At 43.9% G+C, this 22703-nt stretch overlaps 1 protein-coding gene across 1 annotated transcript in view; it reads right to left on the reverse strand.

Moving 5' to 3' along the window:
• Positions 1–22703, reverse strand: part of Slc35f4 (solute carrier family 35 member F4) — a 242646-nt gene that overhangs the window by 2955 nt on the left and 216988 nt on the right. The window contains exons 2-6 of the mRNA XM_050162408.1: positions 20676–20861; positions 17258–17555; positions 11924–12143; positions 4635–4760; positions 2315–2507 (exon numbers count right to left, since the gene is read on the reverse strand). Of these exons, the coding sequence (XP_050018365.1) occupies positions 2315–2507; positions 4635–4760; positions 11924–12143; positions 17258–17555; positions 20676–20861 (1023 nt within the window). The remainder of the gene's footprint in view (positions 1–2314; positions 2508–4634; positions 4761–11923; positions 12144–17257; positions 17556–20675; positions 20862–22703) is intronic.

Below are 22703 nucleotides of genomic sequence, written 5' to 3' on the forward strand. Positions count from 1 at the left end.
AAAAAAAAGGTCCTTTAATATGAGATGGTCTCTATGAACACAGCTGAAGCATGTTGCCCATATTTCTGAAGAGGCTAGACTCAAAGAAAGATCTAGAACTATTTCAATGAGGATGTTGTCATCTATAACTAAGCTCACCACCTTAGCAGTGTAGAGTCATCTGTACCTGGAGATGAGAGGCAGCAGGTTGGACCTTCTGAGACTCACAAGTATGAAGCAAGGGCAGTAAAGACACGGTCCTTCCTAGCTGTGTAAGGGCTCCTTTGTCATGGCAAGGGTCATTGTGAATGAATATTCCAGCACTTCGGGTCTTTCCTTAAGCTCATGGAGTCATTTATGGAAAATTCTAACAAGTTAAGAATTTGCTAAATGCATCAAAACCCTGCTGACTTCCTCAATTGTTTTTTTATTTGACAGATTGGATTTTGGCAACCGGAGTGAATGTGATGGTGTTTCCGAACAGAGCCTTCGGCTGCTGTGCCATGTGCTGTCTGTTTTCCTTAGTTCTTCAGATGGAATCATCTTCTTTGATAACCCAAGGGAAACAATACCCAATTCGATGTGCTTCCATAGTGAGGGATCCAGCCCCACTTTAAATTCAATCTTGATAGGTCAGATGAATGTAACTTCCTAGAGGGCAGGGCACAGCCATAGCTTCAGGAAATGTGGGTGCTCGGAGCACACACTGGGATTTCAGCTCCGGCTCTCAGACTGGTCCCAGCTAGACCATGTGGGATTCCCACGGAGAAGAGAGGACGGGGAATGAAAACACTGCGAGCAAAGCCCTGCGGATTCTAAAGCCCCAGAGTACACAGCACAGGAGAGAGGCTGTCTCTTCAATCTGTCACAGCTCTGCTTTGGCACAATGAACGCTGCTGTGCCCCGGGGACAGCTGCAGTGCCAGCTGGTGCCATGGCTGGTGGAGTGTGGACACATGCTGCTTGGGGAACGGCACGGGTGTGGCCCAGCCTGAGAAGACTTACTTAGGAGGACACACTAGATGGGCCAGCGACTCTCACTGGGCTGCAAAGGGCTACTTTGCAGCAGGCACAAATTCCACATGCAAAAAGGTTGCTAAGAATAAGTGACATTTTGGTTATGATTGTTCCCAGCTACATTATTTCTGGCCAGGAAATAAACTGAGCACTTTTTAATTAGGATTCTTTGATCTTGTGGCAGCGCTATGAACTTCCAAATATGTTATTGATTTTCACTCAACTTAGAGGCAATGGGAGATGATAACCATACAGTTTGGGCCCTGGAAAGCACAACTCCAGGGACTAACAATTAATGCTTGGTCCTTCTCTGAAATGTCTTCCGTTTAAGACCTTCCCTGAGGGTTCTAGGCTGGAGCAGGAAAAGATGAGCCAATCAATGATCTTCCTGGAATAAGGACAATGCTTTTCTTGGGACTGCAGTGTTGCTACTGTTTTCAGTGCTACCCTGGCTTAGAAGGTCAGTGGAGCCTGCAGAGTGGGTGTGTGTGGTGGGTAAATGTGTGGCAAAAGAGGGGCCGACCTTGGGCGGTACATGGAAGGAACAGAATGAAGCTGATTTATTCAGAGGAAGCACTGGCATATTGAGCTATGCTGTTTTCAATGACTGGAGAGGAGGAGCAGAGTCTTTAGATATTAGACTCCTCGTACATCAGGTACTAGTAGGTGAGCCATACATACCCAGAGTTCCAGGATGCCCAAGAGAAAGACTCCAGGTGACCTTTATTTTGCCCTCAACTGGACACAGTGTACTAAGCCAGGGCCATCAAGCTCAGCGCTCTCCTGGTGAGGGATTCCTGGTGCAAACCCGTTCTCCGTACACAATAGAGTGAGTGGTTTAATATCAGGTGTGAGCCTGTCATTTCCAGCTCCAAGATGAAGTGGATTTTAAACCCAGCTTCTTCAAAATGGCTTTCCAGTTTATTCATGATCTGCTTTTCTCTTGAATATCTGCCCCCTCCCCTTCCCTCCCCTCTTTTCTCTTCCCTCCTCTCTCCTCCCCCGCTTGCCTCTCAGTTGAACACTTGACTGTATCATCCATTTTCATTTCTGCCTGTCATACCATGCACATAGGAAGCACACACCACACGCCAGGTCACACACCATGTCATGATGGAGAGAGTGACCTGGGCTTTGACTGGATACTTTAATCCACAGCAGCCACACCATGTAGAGCCCTGAGATAACCAAGAAAGAGCCCACCAAGAATCTTCCACATATTCAGTGTCTATATCCAGTGCAGTCTGGGTCAAGAAACACAAAAGCAGCCAGGGGAACAACCCTACGATGAACGGCAGGCACAGTCAAGGGCCACTCACCAAGCCATAGCCCTGCCATCCCGCAGAGACAGCCCCAGGGCAGGGCTGCGAAGGAGGACCAGTGCTCCACTTTGGTGAAGTACAGGATGATGGGGGTGAAGGAGATGAAGACCAAGTTGAAGAAAGCCAAGGTGGAGACAAAGTGTGCGGCTTCGCCAAAGTTGGCACTTCCAAGAAACATCTTAAACAGAACCTGGAAAGGAGAGAAACTCTTCAGACGCACATCGAGAGCTGTTGCTGCAGCACAAAATGAATCCTCCTGATCGTACTGGCCTAGAGTAGCCTCTGTGTCTTCCTGCCCTGTCACGGTAGCATGTGAACAACACAGAGAACTAAATGGGCTGGCATGGCGAGGCAATTCTCTGTGTTGTTCACACGCTACAGTGACTGCCAAGAGGTGGTTTTCTTGTGGTGTTATAAGTTTCCGGGAGGATTCTATAGTATGAAACTAAAACCACCAAGATGGGCACAGGGTCAAGGACAAATAAAGCTTATATGAGCCCATAAAAATCCGTAGTGGTGAGATGCCATCAATCCTTTCTAGCAACCCTGGGATTTGTTGCATCCTGATTATGACATGCTGAAAACTAATTGGGCAGACACCCATTATTAGCTTATTTTTTGGGCGGGGGGGGGGGGTTGAGACAGGGTTTTTGTGTGTAACCCTGGCTGTCCTGGAACTCAGTTTGTAGACCAGGCTGACCTTGAATTCATAGAAATCCACCTGCCTCTGCCTCCCGAGTGCTGGGATTTAGTGTGCACCATCACTGCCTAGCTTGTTAATAGAAATACTGAGGCCTTAGGTTCGAAAGCACTATCCTTCCTGAGCTTTACATGTCTTCACAAACATCCTGTTGCTCTCTGGATTAAAAACAACTTTTTTTTTTCTGGGTTATAAGCCCCTGTGTAGAGGCAGATAACAAGTGATGGGCTAATGTAAGCTCACAGAAAGGAAAAAGGAAGCCAGACCCGAGGCCTGTTTTCTTAGCTTCTAAACCCCGTTCTCCCTTTGCTAACCCACTAACACACACTATCAAATGGAGCAGATTTTGTCTGCCTGGAGTTGGGTTCAGATATGACTTTGGGATTGTTAACTGTTGCTACTCCTAGAGTGAATGCATCCTGTGATCTGGCTGGGAGGATTCTCTATAGAATAGCCATCCTGCTTTCCTGACCGGAGGATTCTCTATAGAACAGCCACCCTGCTTTCCTGACCAGAGGATTCTCTATAGAATAGCCACCCTGCTTTCCTGACCGGGAGGATTCTTTTTACAGAATAGCCATCCTGCTTTCCCGGCCATTCCAGTGCTGCCTGGGTTTTTAACCTCATAAATGTATTAGTGTTTTTCCTTAGAAGACAATCTTGCTGGTCTTTGATCTCATCAACAATTTTAGTGGGGTTTCCATGGGAGAACAAATTAGACACCCGTGGTAAATGAATGTCAATGCCTGTCAGAATCAATGTCCCTCCTCCCCCCGCCCCAGACCCCAAATATGTCAATGTCCATGGGCCACAGTGCTGGTGAAAAAGCCAGCCTCCAGGAGGGGAAGTGAGGGCTGTTTCTATCTTCCAGAGAGTTTGTTTCATCTGTGATATTCATCTTATTGAAACTCTAAGAGAGGTGAAATTGGCATTGCCCTTTAGTTTTCCTCAGAAAGTTGGCTTCTAAAGAAGCTGAGCTTTGGGAGAATAACCTTTTAGATTTGCTATCAGAGACCTTGCTTCTGAAGTGAGGTGCGGTGACCCTGGTGACATTTTCCTGGATGACAGGGAATCCAGGGGAGACAGTATACAAGTCCACATAGCAGAGCATGGTGTCTTCATTTTGCTAATGCCATGGGTTCTTTATCGTGTGGCCTCCCTAGTAGCAAATAGCATCCTCTCAAATGACAGCTTATTATTTTTAATACCTCCATGGAGTTAGCACAATTACCATATACCCAAGTGAAAAAATAATATAGAAGAGAGGAGTTGCTTTCCTTACATTCTTGCTGTAACTGCCTGATTGGGGGGTGGGGTGCATTGTTGGCTCCAGTCCAACTTTGCTCCCTCACTACAACCTTGGAGAGTTAATCTTTTAAAGCTTCAATTCTTTCATCCAGTAAGTAGAATAAGGATCAATGGTAAGTAAGGACATGTCAACACCGGTGAAATTTCCTGTGAGGTGCCTACCACACAAGTATTGACAAAAAAGAAACTTAGTTACTATTATTTAACACACCTGTAATTTTTTTTCGGGTTGTCATTGCACTTCCCTATTTTGTGGCTTCATCCTGAGCTATGAGGGACCATTGACTATAGAGGACGACACGGACATACCTTATATAACGCAGATGTAGAGGCTGAGCCCACTGCAAATGCCACACCTATGATAGAATCAGCATGGAAATTGTCTGCGTATGCCATCATGACAATGCCCGTAATTGCCATTATTGCGGCAACTATCTGTCAAACAGAATGGAAAGAAGCAGAGAGAAAAATTATGTGTTCGCATCCCAGATCAAGTTATTCAAGCCCCCGAAAGCAGCTAAGTACTTTCTTAAGACTAATTACCTCTTCTGTCATCAGTGCGTACATTTGAGAAGGGTCAGTGTCAAAGAGACCACTCTGCTCGCGCCACAGGCATAGAATAGGAAAAGCTGTGCTGATTAAGGGCAAGGAATACTGTTCATCTTCCTGGAGATTAATATCCTTGTTGGCACAATGGATTTAGCAGGAAGGCACATCTAAGCATTTTCATCTACTAATTCCGTATACATCTTAACCAGCTCCTAAGACCACTGTGTGTTTCTGAACATGCCCACATCACCAAGACTTGATGAGGAAGCCCTGGATGAAGGGCAGAAAGACCTCTCAACAACATAGACGGGGCAAGCTAAATGGGCATCGGTCACTTGGAATGCCCTCTGAGGCCTCTTCTCCCTTTCTTCACATGCAAATTCATTGATTTAAAAAAATAAACCACAGAAAGATAATTTAATTTAATTTCCTTTTATTTTTATCACCTTGCTAGAGCATTCTTAACTTTACAAGTAGAATTGCGAATAATTTGACCAAGGCTGAAACGGTTTGTTGTCAGGAGTGTGTTGTGGGTTTGTTCAGGAGCTCATTCGGACGGCCTGTGCTTACGCCTGCTTTATCCCTTTTCCTGAACTTGTCCCACTGGAAAGCACTTAAAGTTACAGCAAACAGTAAAATAAGCACCCTGTAGTAGGTACATGACGCTTCCTCACCGACTTTAAATTCAAGATGAGAATCTGTAAGGGGTTTAACTGTAGGGAGATGAACTTCTGAGCATTTTTTAAAGATTGATTTATTATGTATACAATGTTCGGTCTGCATGTATGTCTGCACACCAGAAGAGGGCACCAGGTCTCATTCAAGATGGTTGTGAGACACCATGTGGTTACTGGGAACTGAGCTTGGGACCTTGGAGCCATCCCTCCAGCCTCCCAGTTCTGAGTATTTCAAAACCAGTGCCTCTGCAGGTACTTTTTCACATTTGGGATGTTTTGGGTCATTTTGAATGCTATTATTGCATTATTATGATACAAAATGAAGTAAAACCTTGAAGGCAGTTCAGAGCATGCTCCTGGTGGCTGCCACCCAGTGATGCTTTTGTTATTTACACACTGGCAAGCCCATGGTGGCCTCAGGACAGCTCTATGTTTAAGTGTCTTTTATAAAAACCAGGAGGAACCCTTGAAAACAGACCCTACATGTTAGAGACGGATTACTACAAGCTACCAGGGAGGTGAGCAAAAGCTAGTTGCCTGGCTTTCTCCTTAACACCTGCCCCTGTGCGTGCGTGCGTGCGTGCGTGCGTGTGTGTGTGTGTGTATGTGTGTGTGTGTGTGTGTGTGTAGGAATTAATACACACATTGGAAAGTACTGGGGACAGTTTACAAATAAAAAGTCATAGGCTGATAAGTAAACCCATGAGGAGGTTATCTATATCTGAGCATTCTGGAAGGCAATCACTTGCTTTGATTTGGAATTTATTGCTCAGCCATATAGAATGTAACCATTTTGGAGCAGTGTCGTTTCAGAGAAATGAAAAGGAATATTGGCCAGCTGCGTTCTGATTTGATTTTGTGTTTACATCGTCTTTACCACCTAACATGTTCCTGTGCAGAAACAGATTTCCTTCTGAACACTGAACTTGGATGATTAAAATGTTGCTAGTCAACCATCAGTTCTATTTTTTGATCAAATATTGTTAATAAAACAGTGTTAATACTAATGAACTTGAGCATGGTCAGCTGTGTTTATAAGGTAATTGTATTTAGGGCACTGTATATTATATAATATAGTTCTCCTGAATGAAGAGAACTAGGGAAAAAAGCACTGCCCCAGCAATCAAATAAAGAAAACCCTTGTCTAGGAACTGTTGAACTTTTAAACAGATGATATGGTTAATTCCAAGACAAGCACAGGTAGGAGAGTCCTTTTCCTCATTAGCCAGAAGTAAAAAAAAAAAATAAATGTGAATGAAGAGTTTTCTCAAAAAGAGACTTGGATATGGCTAAAGAGGACATATTTTCATAGCAATTGGAAATTAGAGCCGTAGCAAGCATCTTCAAGAGCTTGTGAAAATATTCGCCTGAACTACTTGAATTGACATGCCAATTACACCAGCATCTGTTTCAATTGCTTGCATGAGGAGAGGTGGTTTTCCCCTTAGGGGGCCAGATAACTCGTCGTTAACTTCTGAAAGCATAAAATCTGAGTATTATGAGGGATTAGGAAAACCTATCTCCGTGCTAGGGGCGGTTGATTTATAAGGCATATAGTACATTCCTAGTGAGCAGATAAACTTTTTCTATATTTTAAGTTTAAATTTGTAATAATCTGAATAGATAAATTCTCTACCTCATTCTTTAAGAGACTCTCAGTGTATTTCTGGTGCACAGAGCTGGAAGCTGAGCAATGGATCTCAGCCCATCCTGAGCCTGCAGGAATGCATTGGCTGGAAAGCCTATTTGGAGAGATCACTTGGATGACCCTAGAACAGCTCTGCTTGGAATCTCTGGTTTAAACTTCAAAGAGTAAACACTCCAAACCTTACTATAATGAACACCCTAAGCACAGATGTAAGCCACATCCGTTTTCCGAATCAGTCTTCAAAGGCTTGGACACTGATTCAACAGGAACACAGAAGGACTCTGCTTAGCATGAGTCGGGAAGTCCCAGGAAGCCTACATCTTACAAGTTCTTCCACACGCTCATGTTGACCATCCAGGAAAACTGGGACACTCTACCTCCCCTGAAAACTTCCTTTGCCCCCAAACCACCCATGTTAGTATCCAAGTCATTGAAATAAACCTTCACCCCACAATTTTCCTACAAAATTCCCATAAGACACATACAGGTCTAAGTGAGAAACTGTAATCTTAACGCGTTTCCTTGCGGACAATTCTGCTTTGTGAAGTTAGATGAGTGTGGAAAATTTCACTGGTTTATAAGAAACCCTTGAGCCTCGAAGAAGTCCTAGAATGAAGATACTAAACTATGTTGTTGACCATGTTTCCCTCAAGTTCAAGGCTATACATCAGTGGTTGAGACGGAGGCACGAATTAAGAGCTCAGCCATCAAGATCTGTATGAACACAGCTTTTGGGTGGATTTCAATAGACCTCTTTTCAAGGATCCACTGAATCCCTAAACTTCTACAGTACTATATTTAAAGCTATGGAAGGAACTGTATCTTTCATTCTGAACCACAAATTGAACAAGAGCTGAAACGTGAGAAATGAAAGCAGTGTGGGGGAATCTCTAGCCATCAAGACGAGGCAACAAGTCCACAGGACACTCGGGGAGCTGGGCCTCTACACTTTCGATCCCCCCAGGACTATTTTTATCCACATAAAGTCCTCTTCAAAGTGAGATCACGTTCTTTATGCTAGGAACTAACATAATGGGAGGGGGGGTTGGTTGCCACAGGAACACATGTTGAAGGAACATAAATTCATTCCCTGTATTTCTAAGAAAGTTGGAATCTGTTACAGCATTCTCCAACCATCAGTTACCTAAGAACTCTGCATTTCACTAATTTGAAAATGGAAAAAATTAAATAATGATGCAAAATGTAAGAGAAGCTCAAGATATCAAAAGAAGGTTCTAAATTTCTATTCTGGTAGCTAATTCTTGTTGGAGTGAGCAGGTGCCAGTGAGAGGGAGGGAAAGCCCTAGTCAGAGGGCATTCCAGCCTGTGTTCTTTGCTTCTGTGTTGCTGGTGACAGAGCCCAGGGTCAGCACTCTTTGGTGGAGCAACTGCAGTGGTGGCGTCTATGATTTTAAGAAATGTAATTTAGTACACAGAATCTCAGAGGTAGGAAAACAGCCTCACAAAAGGCTGCAAGAGGTGGATTGTGTCTTTTAAACATCTTTTAAATATGAAGTTTGCAAATTTCCATGGGATAATCAAATTAGTTGTAAACTGCTCCTCCTTAAAGAACTGTCTGACACACCACAGATTACCAATAAATTGGATGAAATGATTTTGTATTAGAAAAATGGTGAATTTTTTCTTTCTATGTGTACTTCAATCAGTAGTCCAAGGAGACAAAGTATGGACAAGTGACTCATAACGGATAATCTGGCATTACATGAGTGCTACCCGTCAGTCCACATAAGCCGTGTTTACATGTCTGTTATTAAATGAGTACTCTCTGTCAGCGGTCCACATAAGCTGTGTTTACATGTCTGTTATTATGTGAGTGCTCTCTGTCAGTCCACATAGGCTGTGTTTACTGATACTGCTATAGCCGAAAGCATCTTTTCTTCTGTCCATGGTGTTATTTTGAAATTAATAAAAAGCAAAGAAAGCCATCATTATTTATCTTAAACAGGATCTTTCTAGGATCCAAGCAAATGAGAGCTTAAATTCAAAGACATCATCCCTGCCCCCTTCAAACTTCCCCAACCAACTCCCAAGCTTTAGCCTGAGGAGGAAAGAGAAATGTTAGCCTTGTGACTAGAATCAGCCCTTTGTGTTCTGGAGTTGAGGAGAATGACTTGGTGGGGTGTGAGGGGGCCGACAAAGCCTTGGATTATTTACATATGGGGACAGTTGGAGCAGCATTTAGGTTGCTAGTTCTGTGTGTTCAACCTCTTTTCATTTCTCAAATGATCTAATTATATGTGTGCTCTCTATGCCTTGAGAGGAAAAAGAATTGCTGATCTGTCAAAAGGTAACATGCAGAATACGTTTTGGTGCCTTCCCAACTCTACTGTTTGGTTGTGGGCATTGCTAAAACTGGATCCCGATATCCTTCAGGAGTGGGGGCATGGACCACTTCCTAACACATCGTGGTGAGCCCTAGACTTCTACCAGGTTTCCTGACACCTACACTGCTTTGATGTCTCTAATGTCTCCACTTTGTGGGCAGGTTTACTGACAAGCGTTTGTCAGCTACTTAGAATTTTCTCTCCCGGGTTTATTCTCTACCAGTCACTTGAGACGGCTGGAACAAATGGCCACAAATGTGGTGACCGGAAACAAAAGGAATGAGGTCTCACACAGACCCGGAGGTCCAGAATCCAGACTTCTGCAAGGCTATACTCCCAAAGGCAAGTCTAAGAGAGAATCCAGTCCCCGAATTCTCTAGAGACTGATGGGTCACCCTGGCACCCTGCTACGTGAATCCGTTTCTCCATTCTCTCTGGAGTCACGGTGTCCTCTCCTCAGAGTCTCTCACAGGGATATGATACTCAAGTTTTGGATTTAGAACTTACCCTAGTTATCTAAGTCAATCTCTCTTTTTTATGATCATTACTAATAAAGTGGATTAAATCTTCAAGTAGCAGCTAAGGTTGGATTTGTGTTCTATGTTATTCTAGTGTTGCAAACACTGGTGGCTGACTTGATGAACATGATCAGGTAGCTAAATGGGAACTGCATGAGGGTCCCTATACTTAGCTTACATTTTGCTGTTGCCACCTGAAAACAGTTGATTTTAAAGCCAGTGCTCACATTTGAATATTGAATAAAAACAGAGGTAGCCTTTCCTGGAGGGCACAGTGAACAGGGCAGGAAGGGTCCCTGTTCACATGGGTTTGTCAAACTTCCTCATAGTGACAGTCCACAACAGTACTTCTGCTATAAATACACAACCCTGGGCCCTTTGGGTGTCAAATATGAGGTTATTCAGTGGAGTATGTGCATTCTAAAAAGAGAAATAAAGAAAAAAAGGGAAGAAGAAAGAGTATTTTATTTTATTTCTTATGAAGTCTATCTTTTCACTGTTCAGGTCAAGTTTCCACTTAGAATTTCTGGGTAATATCTCTCAAACAGAATCAGAAATTTTGTAACTGTTCTTTCTTTCTTTCTTTCTTTCTTTCTTTCTTTCTTTCTTTCTTTCTCTCTCTCTCTTCCTTTTTTCTTTCTCTCTTTCTCTCTCTTTCTTTCTTTCTTTCTTTCTTTTTTTTGCTTTGTTTTGTTTTTCTGTTTTCTCCCCCCCTAAAGAGATGGAGTCTTTGTATTAACCGGGCTGGTCTTGAACTCCTGGTCTGCAGTGTACTTCCTTTTTCAGCCTCTACTGCAGTCAGTACCAGTGCTCCTGGCTCTCAATTTCCCTTTAAAGTGAAAATCGCTTTAGTGGGTGGCTCTCAGGCACTGTGTCTCCCTCTCGACATTCGTTTTTATTCAGTGTCCACTGGGCACTTTGTGTCTCTAAAGATGTTAACTTCAGCATTTGGAATCAGGCAAGGACCTAGGCATATTGTCAAGTAGAACAATATTTGGGGAGAAAAATACATTTCAAACCCAATCTTGGACAGCTCTTCCAGAAAAAGCATAGATTACATGATCTTGATACTTCAGAAACAAAGGCTCCTCATGTGGGTTTCCTTGTCAAGTATTAGTGGCTTGCTATGGATTAGAACATGTCAGACAGGAATGGGGTCCAGCTCCTAAAATCCACACAGTTTTAGAGAAATCTCTTTCTAACATGGAATAAGCACACAAAACTTATATTAAATTATATTTAAAATTCACCACTAAAAGGGAGAGACTCCGAACTGTGGTGGTAGTACACATTTAACAGAGTTCAGTTAAGGATTTGTACCCCAAAGTACAAGTTGCTGCTTTTCTTTCCATCCCTAGATTAGTCACGCTAGATCTATAGCCACTTTGAATAGCGCTGTGCCATTACCAGTGACTTTAATTAATGTTTGGTAATCTTATCTACTTACACCAATATTAATTAGATCCATCTGGGTAAGGGCAGGTTGGGGGTTGTTCCAAAATATGCTGATTGACAAAGGCAAATCCCAATCTTTACTGTGGCTTATTTTCTCAGACCCCTCTTTGCTGAGGACAGGAATTGATTGTGACAATAATTCTATAAGTTAATTCTAAGGAACTGAATTTCTCAGTCGGGTTCAGACTACTGTTGTGATCAACTGACTTCCGGGTAGAAACATCCCTTTCTCCTTTCATGATGCTGCCACTGCCGGGGCTTTCCTAACACATCTTCAAATTTCAATTTGTACTCAGAATCGGTAGGGGACGTTTTAGAGACACTCCATGGGACAGCAGCCGTGGTGGTTAAGATTTAGGCAGCAGGGAGGCACCGCGCATGCGCATGGAATTGAGCGTGCCATTACCCGCACTCCCATGAACCTGTCTTTCAGCACAATCCAGGACAGCAAGAAGACAAAGGCTTTGTTGCAACAGAACAGAGCAGAGACGTCAGTGGCCGTCAGCTTCTTTAAAGCCAGTAAATACAGGTAATTTGTCAAAGTCCACAGAATAGAAAAAGGAGCAGTTCTTTTAAGAAAGAGCTTCAGCGTCAGGCCATCTTCACCAAAAATCCGACTGCATTCCCTAGGAAAGAAAAAGAGGGTGAGACACAGGTGCTTATCTTGTCCGGCTGACTCTATGCCCATTGTTAGGCAAGAGCGCAAACACGGGGTCCTTCAGCGCTGGCTCCCTAGAATGTGCGGAACCCAGCTCTGTCACCTGGGAGCTTCTGGAAGTACACGGGGGTCCTTGAAAAGAGCCCACAGCTGCTCAGCACAGAGCAGGACCCCATCATAGTCTCCTGAGATGGCCAGGCATTCTGCTGCTTCTGAAGATGCTCGAAGCAGCCTGGAGAAACTCAGACATGGCTGAAGTCACTAGACACGGACAAAACTTGACACTTCAACAGGACCAAGATGGCAGCTGTAGGATGGATGGGCAGCAGCCAGCTCCCGGAACCATGTCAACCGGGGAGTCTCCTCATGTGTCTATGAAACCACACACACCGTGGGATTTGGTTATTTTGGAGACACTGCTGCTTCCTAAAATCTCTATTCAGTGACAGAGTTCTGTCAGCTTCCTTAAGGCAGAGAAAATGAAGAACATTTCTTGATAATTTATTCTTTTAACTTAATTTAAATGCTTTTAACTTAAAATGAAAGCTTGAAACTCAGGTTGTACTTATGTTCAGGAAACACTGTCCATTTTGGATGACTTGTTTGAATTTAGTATATGAAAATAGTCACTTCCTTCAATGAAATCTTTGGTTTGTTTGAATTAAGATTAATTTGACTACTCATCTTTTGAGGCCATTGTAATAAAAATGTTCAAGCTAGCGACGCGGAGAGGCAGGGACAGCAGTGGTCTGATGGCAGTGCCTTTGCTACCAAGGACTGGAAAGATTCCTCTTGGGAGCTTACTTTACTTGCAATCACGAACACGCAATATTTATGGGACAATTATCATTTGCCAACACGGTATTTTTAAAAATTGTATAAATATCTTGCTCAAAGCAACAATTTGCTAACGTTTGAGCATGTTTATAGTAGAATGCTTTTTCTATGACTCTAGACACTACAAATACTACTTCAGCTTTTCTGCAGAGGGATCATTGCCCTGCAGATCTGAGGGATTTCTAGCCAGGGTGTGCCTCTCTAAATGAAGTAGCACTCCTTCCTTGAACTCACAGAGATCCACCTGCCTTTGCCTCCCGAGTGCTGGGATTAGAGGTGTGTGCCACCACCGCCTGGCTTCCAAGAGGAAAGAAACAGCTACAAGGGAGCTGAGCCTTGAATGATGAGTCCCATGATGTTCTCTGCTTTCAAGCTGCTAAGGATGCTGGGGGTTCAGGAAGGCCAAAACTTTGCATGTGTACACACAGACACACACACACACACACACACACACACACACACACACTGTGTCCCGTGGGGGTTGGCTTTCATGTGAGCTGGGAGTTTTTATTATAGGAAAACGAAATTTCCCAAAGGAAATTTTTAACTTGACAGAGACACGACCTTAACAATGGGAATCAATTCCTAAAGCCAAAGCCTTGGGGAAAGACACAGAAGTCTCACATATCACAGAAACACGAAGGGCTCTCAGCCGCTTGTGCTAGTAAGGGGCAACTTCGTACAGCCGGCAAGCTGCAGCGTTTCCAGACTGTACCAGACACAAAGTTTGCTCTTGGTAGGGTAGGACATCTGACTGGTCAGACAGTAAGAAGGAGTGAGAGTCTGGGGCTTATTATTTTATCCGCAACCAGTGGATGCCTTTGTAACTACACATTCATGTAAAACCATGAAGAAACCCATTTCTTATTAAACTGTTTCTCTTTTCTTCTTATGTCTGGCCCTGTGATGGTTCTTACCCAGAGTCACAGGGTGAGAGTTTCAAGGAAAGCCAGGAGGGCAGGGAAGAAGCACAGTTCTACAGCGAGGAGAGAGGGGCTCCTGGGCAAAGTGGCCCCGAGACTGATTCCTAGCAAAGGCTGTTCCTCTCTAGCTGGTCACGTGCCCTAGGTAGCCAGCCTCTCCTTGGTCTCCTTTTCCACCCACTCCCTCTCCCTGCCACCTAGTGCCCCATCTGTAACTACTGTTGTAGATATTAGAACTCTTCCTCCAATGCCTTCTATAGCCAAATGCTAGGTGACCCGTGTAAAGCTATATGTAGGATAAGCACTGGCCACTGAGAGATGTGAACACCCAAGAACGGATGTGCACTAAGAAGCAATGAGCAGTGTGCCTCCCTCGGGGGTGACAGGAGAAGAATTTCTGCACAAGAGGCATTGACAGGTGGCGTCGCTTGGAATGAAGCTGGAAGCTGGGGGAAGTGATAAAGTAATCATGCCCTCCTATATAACATCAGCTGCTTACCTAGGCATTGAGCACCCTTTGTATGCCAAATGGTATTTTAACTGTATTTCATCAGAGACTGCTGTCTCTTCCAATTGAACTCATTGTTTCTAGAGATGTTTTTTTTGAACTAACGAAGCATCCTTGTTAAAACTATAGTGAAAACTTTTTTCTCTGCAAATTTCAAATGCACCCGGGGCACTTGAATTCCGGCAGTATTTAATTGGAACAACGGATTCATCAAAGTCCACTGCTGAGGGGACATGTTTTATCATCTAGATTTGATACTTTGTTGAAAATTCCTTTGATGTTAGTGTTAAGAAAAAAAAAACATGAAATTCTTCCACACTACTCAGAAGAAAAAAATATGCAGCGCTCTGGGAGGATTGTGTGTTCAGTCTCGCACACTAACTCATCTCTCCCTGTTCAGCCCCAAAGGCCCTGGGAGTGCCTCCTTACCAGCCGGCCTTAATGAGTCTGCAGGGAAAACAGTTCAAAGAGCTAAGATGCCTCCTCACAATGTTCAGCTCTCGTTGCTCTGGCTAGGGGACCGTCCTCTCGGAGACAGTGCTCACAGGAAAAACCTTTTGATTCAGTTTCAGAAATTGCCAGCTTCGCCCTACCTACACTAACAGGTGGAGGCATCTTATCCAGGCGCAGACCCAGCAATGCTCAGAGCTGGTCCAAGGCGAGGGATGTGGAGAGATGCTGCTCACTCCCCATGCAGAGGTTCAGCTGCCGCCAGTGTGTCTTGGATAAAGCACTATGGCTTGTTTAACATGTTCTGAAGTTGCTCTCTTTCCTCTAAACTTTTTAAATTGTTTTTCTCGCATGTGTATCTAAAACACAAGAGCTCTGGGGGAAGAGCACATTCCATTAGGCACACGCAACTGTTTTCAACTACGACAATTACAGTTTGATAATCACGCTTCCTTGGCATTTCTTTAAATGCCATCATTAATAATAATGCCCCAAATGCCAGACAGTGGGGCACACACCTTAAACCCGAGCACTTGGGAGACAGAGGCAGGTGGATCTCTGAGTTTGAGGCCAGCCAGGTCTACAGAGGAAGTTTCAGGATAGCCAGGACGGCACAGAGAAACCCTGTCTTGGGGGAAAAAATCATACCCAAAAGATGACCTCTATTTTAATGGCAACAAAATACAAAATTTATTTTCGCAACTACAAACAATCATAGGACTTTTCTTCAAAAACGAGAATATTTGTTGTTTTTAGTTTTTTTATTGAAAATTTGGATTTTAAAATTTTATTTTATGTGTATGATTATTTTGAGTGCACATATGCATACACACTGTGTGTGCCTTGTACCCAGAGATGCTGGAAGTGAAGTTATGGATGGCTGTGAGCTACCATGTGGGTGCTGGAAACCAAACCCAGGTCCTCTGCAAGAGCAACACGTGCTCTTAACCGCTGAGCCACCTCTCTAGGTCTAATTTTTGTTTCTTTAAAATTAAATGTTTATGGTTACATACAGAAAACCAGCTCACAGTATGACTTCGGCATTCCCTCACACTTCCAAGCTGGTGACAAGAAATGGAAGTTGTTTTAAAATCTGTTCTTAGAATGTACCAATCATAATAGTCATTTTTTCTTGTTGAGCACATGGGGGAATAAAGAGGGGTTGTTTGAGCTACTGTATGACCAACTGTTATCATCTTATTGAAGACGAGTTGCTGTGATCTACCGAGGGCCCTCAGTGAGCATGTTTGTTGCTGATGCTGTTTCTTAGCTCTGGATCTGTGTGTGTGTGTGTGTGTGTGTGTGTGTGTGTGTGTGTGTGTGTGTATGGGTGTATGTGTGAATGCAGAGGCCAGAAGACAGACAATTTTGGCTGTCATTCCTTAGTCACCAGCCATGTTGTCTTTTGAGACAAGGTCTTGGTAGGCTGGCCTTCCTGTGAGCTCCAGGGCTTCTCTTGTCTCCACTTCCCCAGTGCTAGGATAACAAGTATGCTCAACCATACTTAGATTTTTCTTTATCGCCTTCTTGTTTGTTCTGGGATAAAAACCAGATCCTCATGTTTGCAAGGCAAACACTTGACCTGCTGCAATCCACAAAGAAACTCTGACCCAAACATTGCTTTTACCTTCCAGGAGTGTTGTACAAAGTTCATACTAGCCCTGCCATGTTCCTGAGCACACCCAGAGGGGATCTGATTTAGCACTGGACAAATACCAGAACCATGCAACTAGTAGGCTAGCCACCACCCTGTATGTTTACTGAGCAACAGACAAGGCCCATGTGCCCCCACCACAGAGATGGGCATCTCTTTGAGTTGCTTCATGCTAAGCCTCCCGTCTTAGGAAGCAAGGCCATTTCATCCACGAAGACATCAAAGTGCTGGAAATAGCAAGCAAACATGTGCATATCACAGAAATTAGATGTATTAATATAGATATTTTTCCTCTAGCGTTTGAGACATTCTGAACATATGACCTTCAGAGACAAATAAATCTGAACGTAAATCAGGGTTCTATTTATATACAACTAACCTTGGAGCAGACTTTCAGCCTTTGGGAATCTGTTTCATCTTGGTTAAGATGAGGATATTAATACCACCCGGAAAGGTGTTTGTTACCCTGACGATGACGACAACCTAAGGTAAGGGACACAAAAGCACCGACCAGCTCAATGCCTGCCACGTGTAGACGCAATGTTTCCAGAGGGGACCAATTCTGTTTCCTCCTGTTCACTGCCAACCATAGCTCTTGCTTCTTCACTTCAAAACAAAGTCAATTCATATCCCAAAGCAGTGAGTATAGACACATTTACATCACACAGGTTTTGAAACGTCTGCTATTGGTCATTGAACATGGAACCCACCTGAATTTTTTCATTGGTGACTGCTTTTCTTGAGCTGTGGCTAGATGGCCAGAATAGTAGACAGGGAAAAACATAATGTTCCAGTTTGTCGAAAACCATGTCATGAAAAAGGGACAGTAAAAATTCTTGTAAGTAATTTTGACGATTTGCGTGGTTCCAACCCAGGACGATGACACTGAGAAGATGATCAAGAGTCCCCAGACGGCCTTCAGGACCACGGATGTGCAGGACAGGCAGCGAGCCTTGAGTCTGCTTTCTTGGCCACTGCTCTCAGGATGAGTCTGTGTCCCATCATCCCCTGGAAACAGGAGAGGAATACAGATGTGGAGGAGCGGGATGTAAAACAGCAATCACACGTGTTGGCTCCTTTAAGAAGACGTATGCAACTGTGAGCATGACCAGCGTGATCGGAAGAAAACAACGGTCCCCATCTCATCTCTTGGGTTTGTTTTTTACATTTCTGGATTTTGCTCATTTTTATTTTATAAATATAAAGTGTTTGAATGTATGTCTGTGCCCCATGTGTGCGCAGGGCCAGTGAAGGTTAGAAGAGGCTGTCTAATCCCCAGGAACTAGAGTCAGTCAGTTGGAAGCTATCGTGTGGATGTTGGGAATTGAACCCAGGTCCTCTGGAAGAGCAGCAGCCAGTGCTCTTAATTGTTGAGCCACCTCCAGCACCTCACCCCGAGTTCATCCTCTCTATGGACTTCACTTGACAGGGTCCAGTGTGGATTTGGACCCCACCCAGAAGGTAAAGATGCGCATGCATGTGGTGTGTGTTATATTATATACATACTTTGCCTTTAAGAAGGTTCCACACCTCAGCTTCTAAAGACCTGCGACAGGCCTTACATAGTCCCAAGGGACATATGCAGTGGCTGCCCCATAGCAGAAGCTCTAAGAGACATCCGGGGTTCTACCAGGTCTTCTTCTCTTCCTCTCTGTGACTAAGACAGAAACTCCACCATAGACCAAGCTGCTTTTTCAGTTTATGTGGGGGATGAACACAACTGAGTCAAAGCTGCCCTGCACCCACAAACATGAAAGGTCTGAGAAGTGCATGCTTGTTTTTTTAGTCTCCAGGGATCTTTTACAAACGGCACCAGATGACTCTTAAACTGAAACCGGTGTGGGCCAAGAACAGAGTGAACCGTGACTATACAAAGTCATTTCCCATCTTATAACAGATTACTGTCCAATCGTGTTTCTGAAAACATAGCAGACTTTCTTGAATTTTAACATTTACCAAGAGAATTCAGGAGCACTTTCCCCCTGAAAATCATCCAAAGTCTCTGGAGTTGACAGCCATCATTGCCCTTTCTCTCGATAGAACAAATAAGTTAGAAATAGATTCGTGTACCTCTCAGCAGCTGAGAGGGAGGACATCCTCCTAGCTGAGATCCCACATGGTACCTTCCTGCAGGGACACAGAATTGCTGCAAGGTTGTTTTATGTCTCTAGGAACTTAACTGAGACCCAAGACTATACTTGGAGTGCAAGCAGTGATGGGTGTGGCTTTTTTTTTTTTTTTTTTTTTTTTTTTACCTGGCCTTTCCTTTCCAGAACCTGCCTGGACATGTTCCTACTGCCTGGTGAGCCAAGTCAGACTGACTCCCCCTCATACCCTGGGTGGAGGCTTTTAAGAATAAACTTTGAAAGTGAATTCTGAATATAAATGTGAGCACAAAAATCACTCTGGAACTTCTTAGTCTTCTAAATGGTACTGAATTCTTGGGGTTTTGAATAACTGCAGTTGGAAACTGTCATTGTCTGACTTATTTATTTGATAGACTCGTCGGAGACACTCAGATCTCTTTCGTTCCTTGTGTCCCAGGGGTTCAAAGGTGAAAGACTTGAGTTTGCATCAGGACCCAAGATGACATGGGCCAGTTCATACGGAGATGAGGCTGCATAGAGCAGAGAAGCAATGTGGCCGGGAGAAACTTCCCCAATGCAGAGACATTGCAGTGAGCAAGGAAGCAGGGTTTAACTAGCTCACTTGACTACGTCCAGATAGGGTCTGCCTTGGCAACAGTTCTGCAAATGTCCTGTGATTTATGCCAAGAGAAGAAGGGAAAATGAAGATGAATGAAGGCGTTAGAATGAGAGACTATTGTGTCAGGAGGCCAGAAAAGAAACACGAGCCAACTTGGTATAGAGGCTCGGGTGAAGGGTGCTGCAAGTCAGTAGAACTTGAGGTCTTTCTATTCTGAGCACACTTTCAGTCTAGGCTTTATTCCTATAAAGTAATCTATTCATAAGTTCAGAGGGCTCCAGAAGGGGCTTTTCATTCCCTTTCCAGCCTCATTTTAAAATTCACTCACTCCCCACTTAAATCTCACAAACTGTCATTTTTATTCATTTAAAACAGTTTCTTAACTCTATGCTTTTGTTTTCTTTAACTAGCCAGTTATTATGAATGAATATTCTGCTGTTATCTTTACTGCGTTTTGAAATCTGAAGGAGATTTGGTATGTTGGCGGCACTTGAAGGCTCAGATAGAGGGGGCTTCGTGGATGCAAACAGAAGAGGCACAGGGAGGGGGTGCGCACTGGAGAAGGAAGTGCCTGCCACAGACAGGGAGGGAGCCCCTAGCCAGGGAAGATCCTGTGATGATGTTACCTGGTGAACAAAGTCTCCCTCACAGAGAGGGAACTTTTGCTTTATTCTGTTTGTTTGTTTCCTTTCTGGGGAGGTAGATGTGTGGTCATTTGTTGAGAAGATAGGAAATGAGTGTGAACTTGGGGCTTTAGAGCATTATTTGAGACAGGAGATAACGTGTCCAAGACTACAGAATCACAGAGTCTTTAGCAGCAACTTTGTGAATCCAGTTGCATCTAGAAAGTCATGCTTCGCTGGGAAGCTCATGGGTATGGCTGAGATCCCTCTAGTAGCCCAGAGTTAGTGAGTGGTGACCAGACAAAGGACTAAGGTTTCAAGTGAGCAGAAAAGGCTGACCAGTTCATTGCTGCATAGGAATTTGGAAAGACTGAATGGGTGCCAGAGACCAGGAGTCCTGACCAGAACAAAAGCACAGCGTGTGGTTTGGCTGGTGTTCTCATTCTCTTTAGACTGGACACAGAATGTTATCACTGGATCCCAGAGCTGAGCTAAATGATGCTGGGTTTGGCACTTGAAGATGAGAAAATGAACTACCTTGTAAATTTCACCAGAGGTTACCGACAGTCTATGATGTAACTTTTTTAACAATAGATTTTCGAGTTGGTTCTCTATGGCATTGTTTATCCCTAATAAATTGCTTGTCTTATGTCCTAACTTCTCCCTCTTCCCATTTGATAAGCCATCCCTGCACCCACGCTCTGGGAAACATTTCTGCCTCCTGTGCCCCAGGCAGCATTTCCATGGCTGTCTAGAAGGCTGCTACAGTATACTGCTCAAGAAGAGGTCACACACGTACCTGCTCTGCTCTGTCTCTCAACCCTGTGTCCACAAACTCCGGAGGGTCCTCGGCTCTGGAGTTCAAGAATAGGAGCAGCAGAGTCTTCGGTAACAGTTAGAGGGGACAGTTGCCTGCTGATGCTGCTGTGGGAACTGGGGCAGTTGGATCCTGGTTTGCATCGAGTGACTGATGATCTGGAGGTACCTGGAAAGACAGAGCACACACCAGTTTGAGAATTTCTGAGCAGAAAAAGTCAGAAGTGTCTTCAAAATCCTTGGCAGTCAAACACATGACCGTGACAGTCTCAAGGAACTCATTTCTACTCTGTGAAGGAACTCCAAGGAAGGACACACATGGAGGGAGGCCCTGGGTCTCTAAAGACATTTGCTTTGATAGATTCATTCATTGGAGGCGATATTAGAAGACGATGCTTGGGTGGAAATTCGCATTCTAAATTAAAACTGCCCACACAGCCCCACAGTTAGTTTAAGGGGAGCAAAGCACTGCGTCACACTTGCTTTCACCCCCTTTCCTTCTAGTTTGACTGATAAGTCTAGTTTCACCTGTAGTCTTTGTCCAATGTGATAGATGAAAACTCAGCCTTCAGGATCCCCCCTCCCCATATCCCATTCCTCTTCTCATCAACACAGGATGGACTCCACGGGTCTGTGACCAGAGCAGCTGTGCAGGAACTGTGCTCAAGATGAGCTTCAACCAACTTGGTTCTTCCACTCCAAATGATGCCTTTGGCAGCATGGCAAGATAAACATTGGTGCATTGCTGTTGACGAGATTCCAGCCTTCATTTGAATTCCACTAGTTTCATTACTAATGTCCCTTTATAGTACAGTGTCTCATCTGGGATGCCATGTTACATCCAGTCACCACATCTCCTTAGTCACCTGTGGTCTGCAATGGCTTCTCATTTTCCCTAGTTTTAAATAATTTTGACAGTTTTATGGTATGATTATAAATTATTTTGTAGAATTTCCATCAAGTGATATTTGCCCCGTGGGTTTTTTTTATGATAATGTTAGTGATGTGTTTGGGCTATGATGGAGAGCTGGGTATCGTTTTTTGTTATATGTCATGTGTGTTACTTGTATGACATCAGTGATGATGCTGACTATGGCCACCTTGTCAAGATGGGATTTGTTAGGTTTCTTTATTTCCAAAACTGGAGATGACTGCATCATGGCTCAAACTCCTAGTGTGTCTCTCGGTCTGGCTATGAAGTTAAGGCTCACTTTTTTTTTTTAGAATTAATAACTAAAGTTCTCCAATTGATGAAATGCCATCAGTTCTCCACAAACAAGACATGAGCCACAGTAGTAGGGACATTAGGGACCATGTTTTGAAACTATCCAGGCTGGAGAATATTTTTCTTTCTGCAGTGATAGGACTCCGCATGCTGCTAAATTCATTTTGGCTCAACAAATGGATATTAAACATCTATTATTAAGTAGGTGTGTGTCAGGGGCAAAGTCAAACAACTGAAGGATACATAATCCATGCCTACCTGGAGCTCTCAGCTCAGTATTAAAGTTGGATAGGCAACCAATAAGCCATAACCTTATGTAAACTGTGGACCAAGAAGGGAATGGATTCACGTCAAGCATGGAGCAGGGAAATTTCTGTGGCTACACCAAAAGTGGCCTTGGAGAATGGACAACATGTTAGCAGGCAGAGTTCTGAGTTGAGGTTGGGCTATCTACTTAGAAGAGATTGAATACTGGAATACACAAAGAATATAGTGTGGGGCCTTCCAGCAAATGCCCAACTCTAAGATTCTGCAATAAGAGTCTACAGAGCATGGGACTCCTGGTTTTCTGCCTCTGCCTGTTTCTGAAAAGGAAGTTCTGCCCAAACTACATCAAAATAGCAGGTAGTAGTTAAAAGCCCAGGCTGGCTGTATCTGGGGAGATCGGGTAGGAATCTGGGCTCAGCAACATCGATGTGTAGATACCGAGCCCGTTGCAACCCTGGGAATCTCCACTCTTCTGTTTCCTCTTCTGTTCAGATTACATGGTTCACAGGAAGTACCAGG

This window comes from Alexandromys fortis, unplaced genomic scaffold, assembly GCF_014885135.2.
Source record: "Alexandromys fortis isolate MF-2015 unplaced genomic scaffold, M_Fortis_MF-2015_v1.1 scaffold_130, whole genome shotgun sequence".
In the NCBI taxonomy this organism is placed as follows: domain Eukaryota; kingdom Metazoa; phylum Chordata; class Mammalia; order Rodentia; family Cricetidae; genus Alexandromys; species Alexandromys fortis.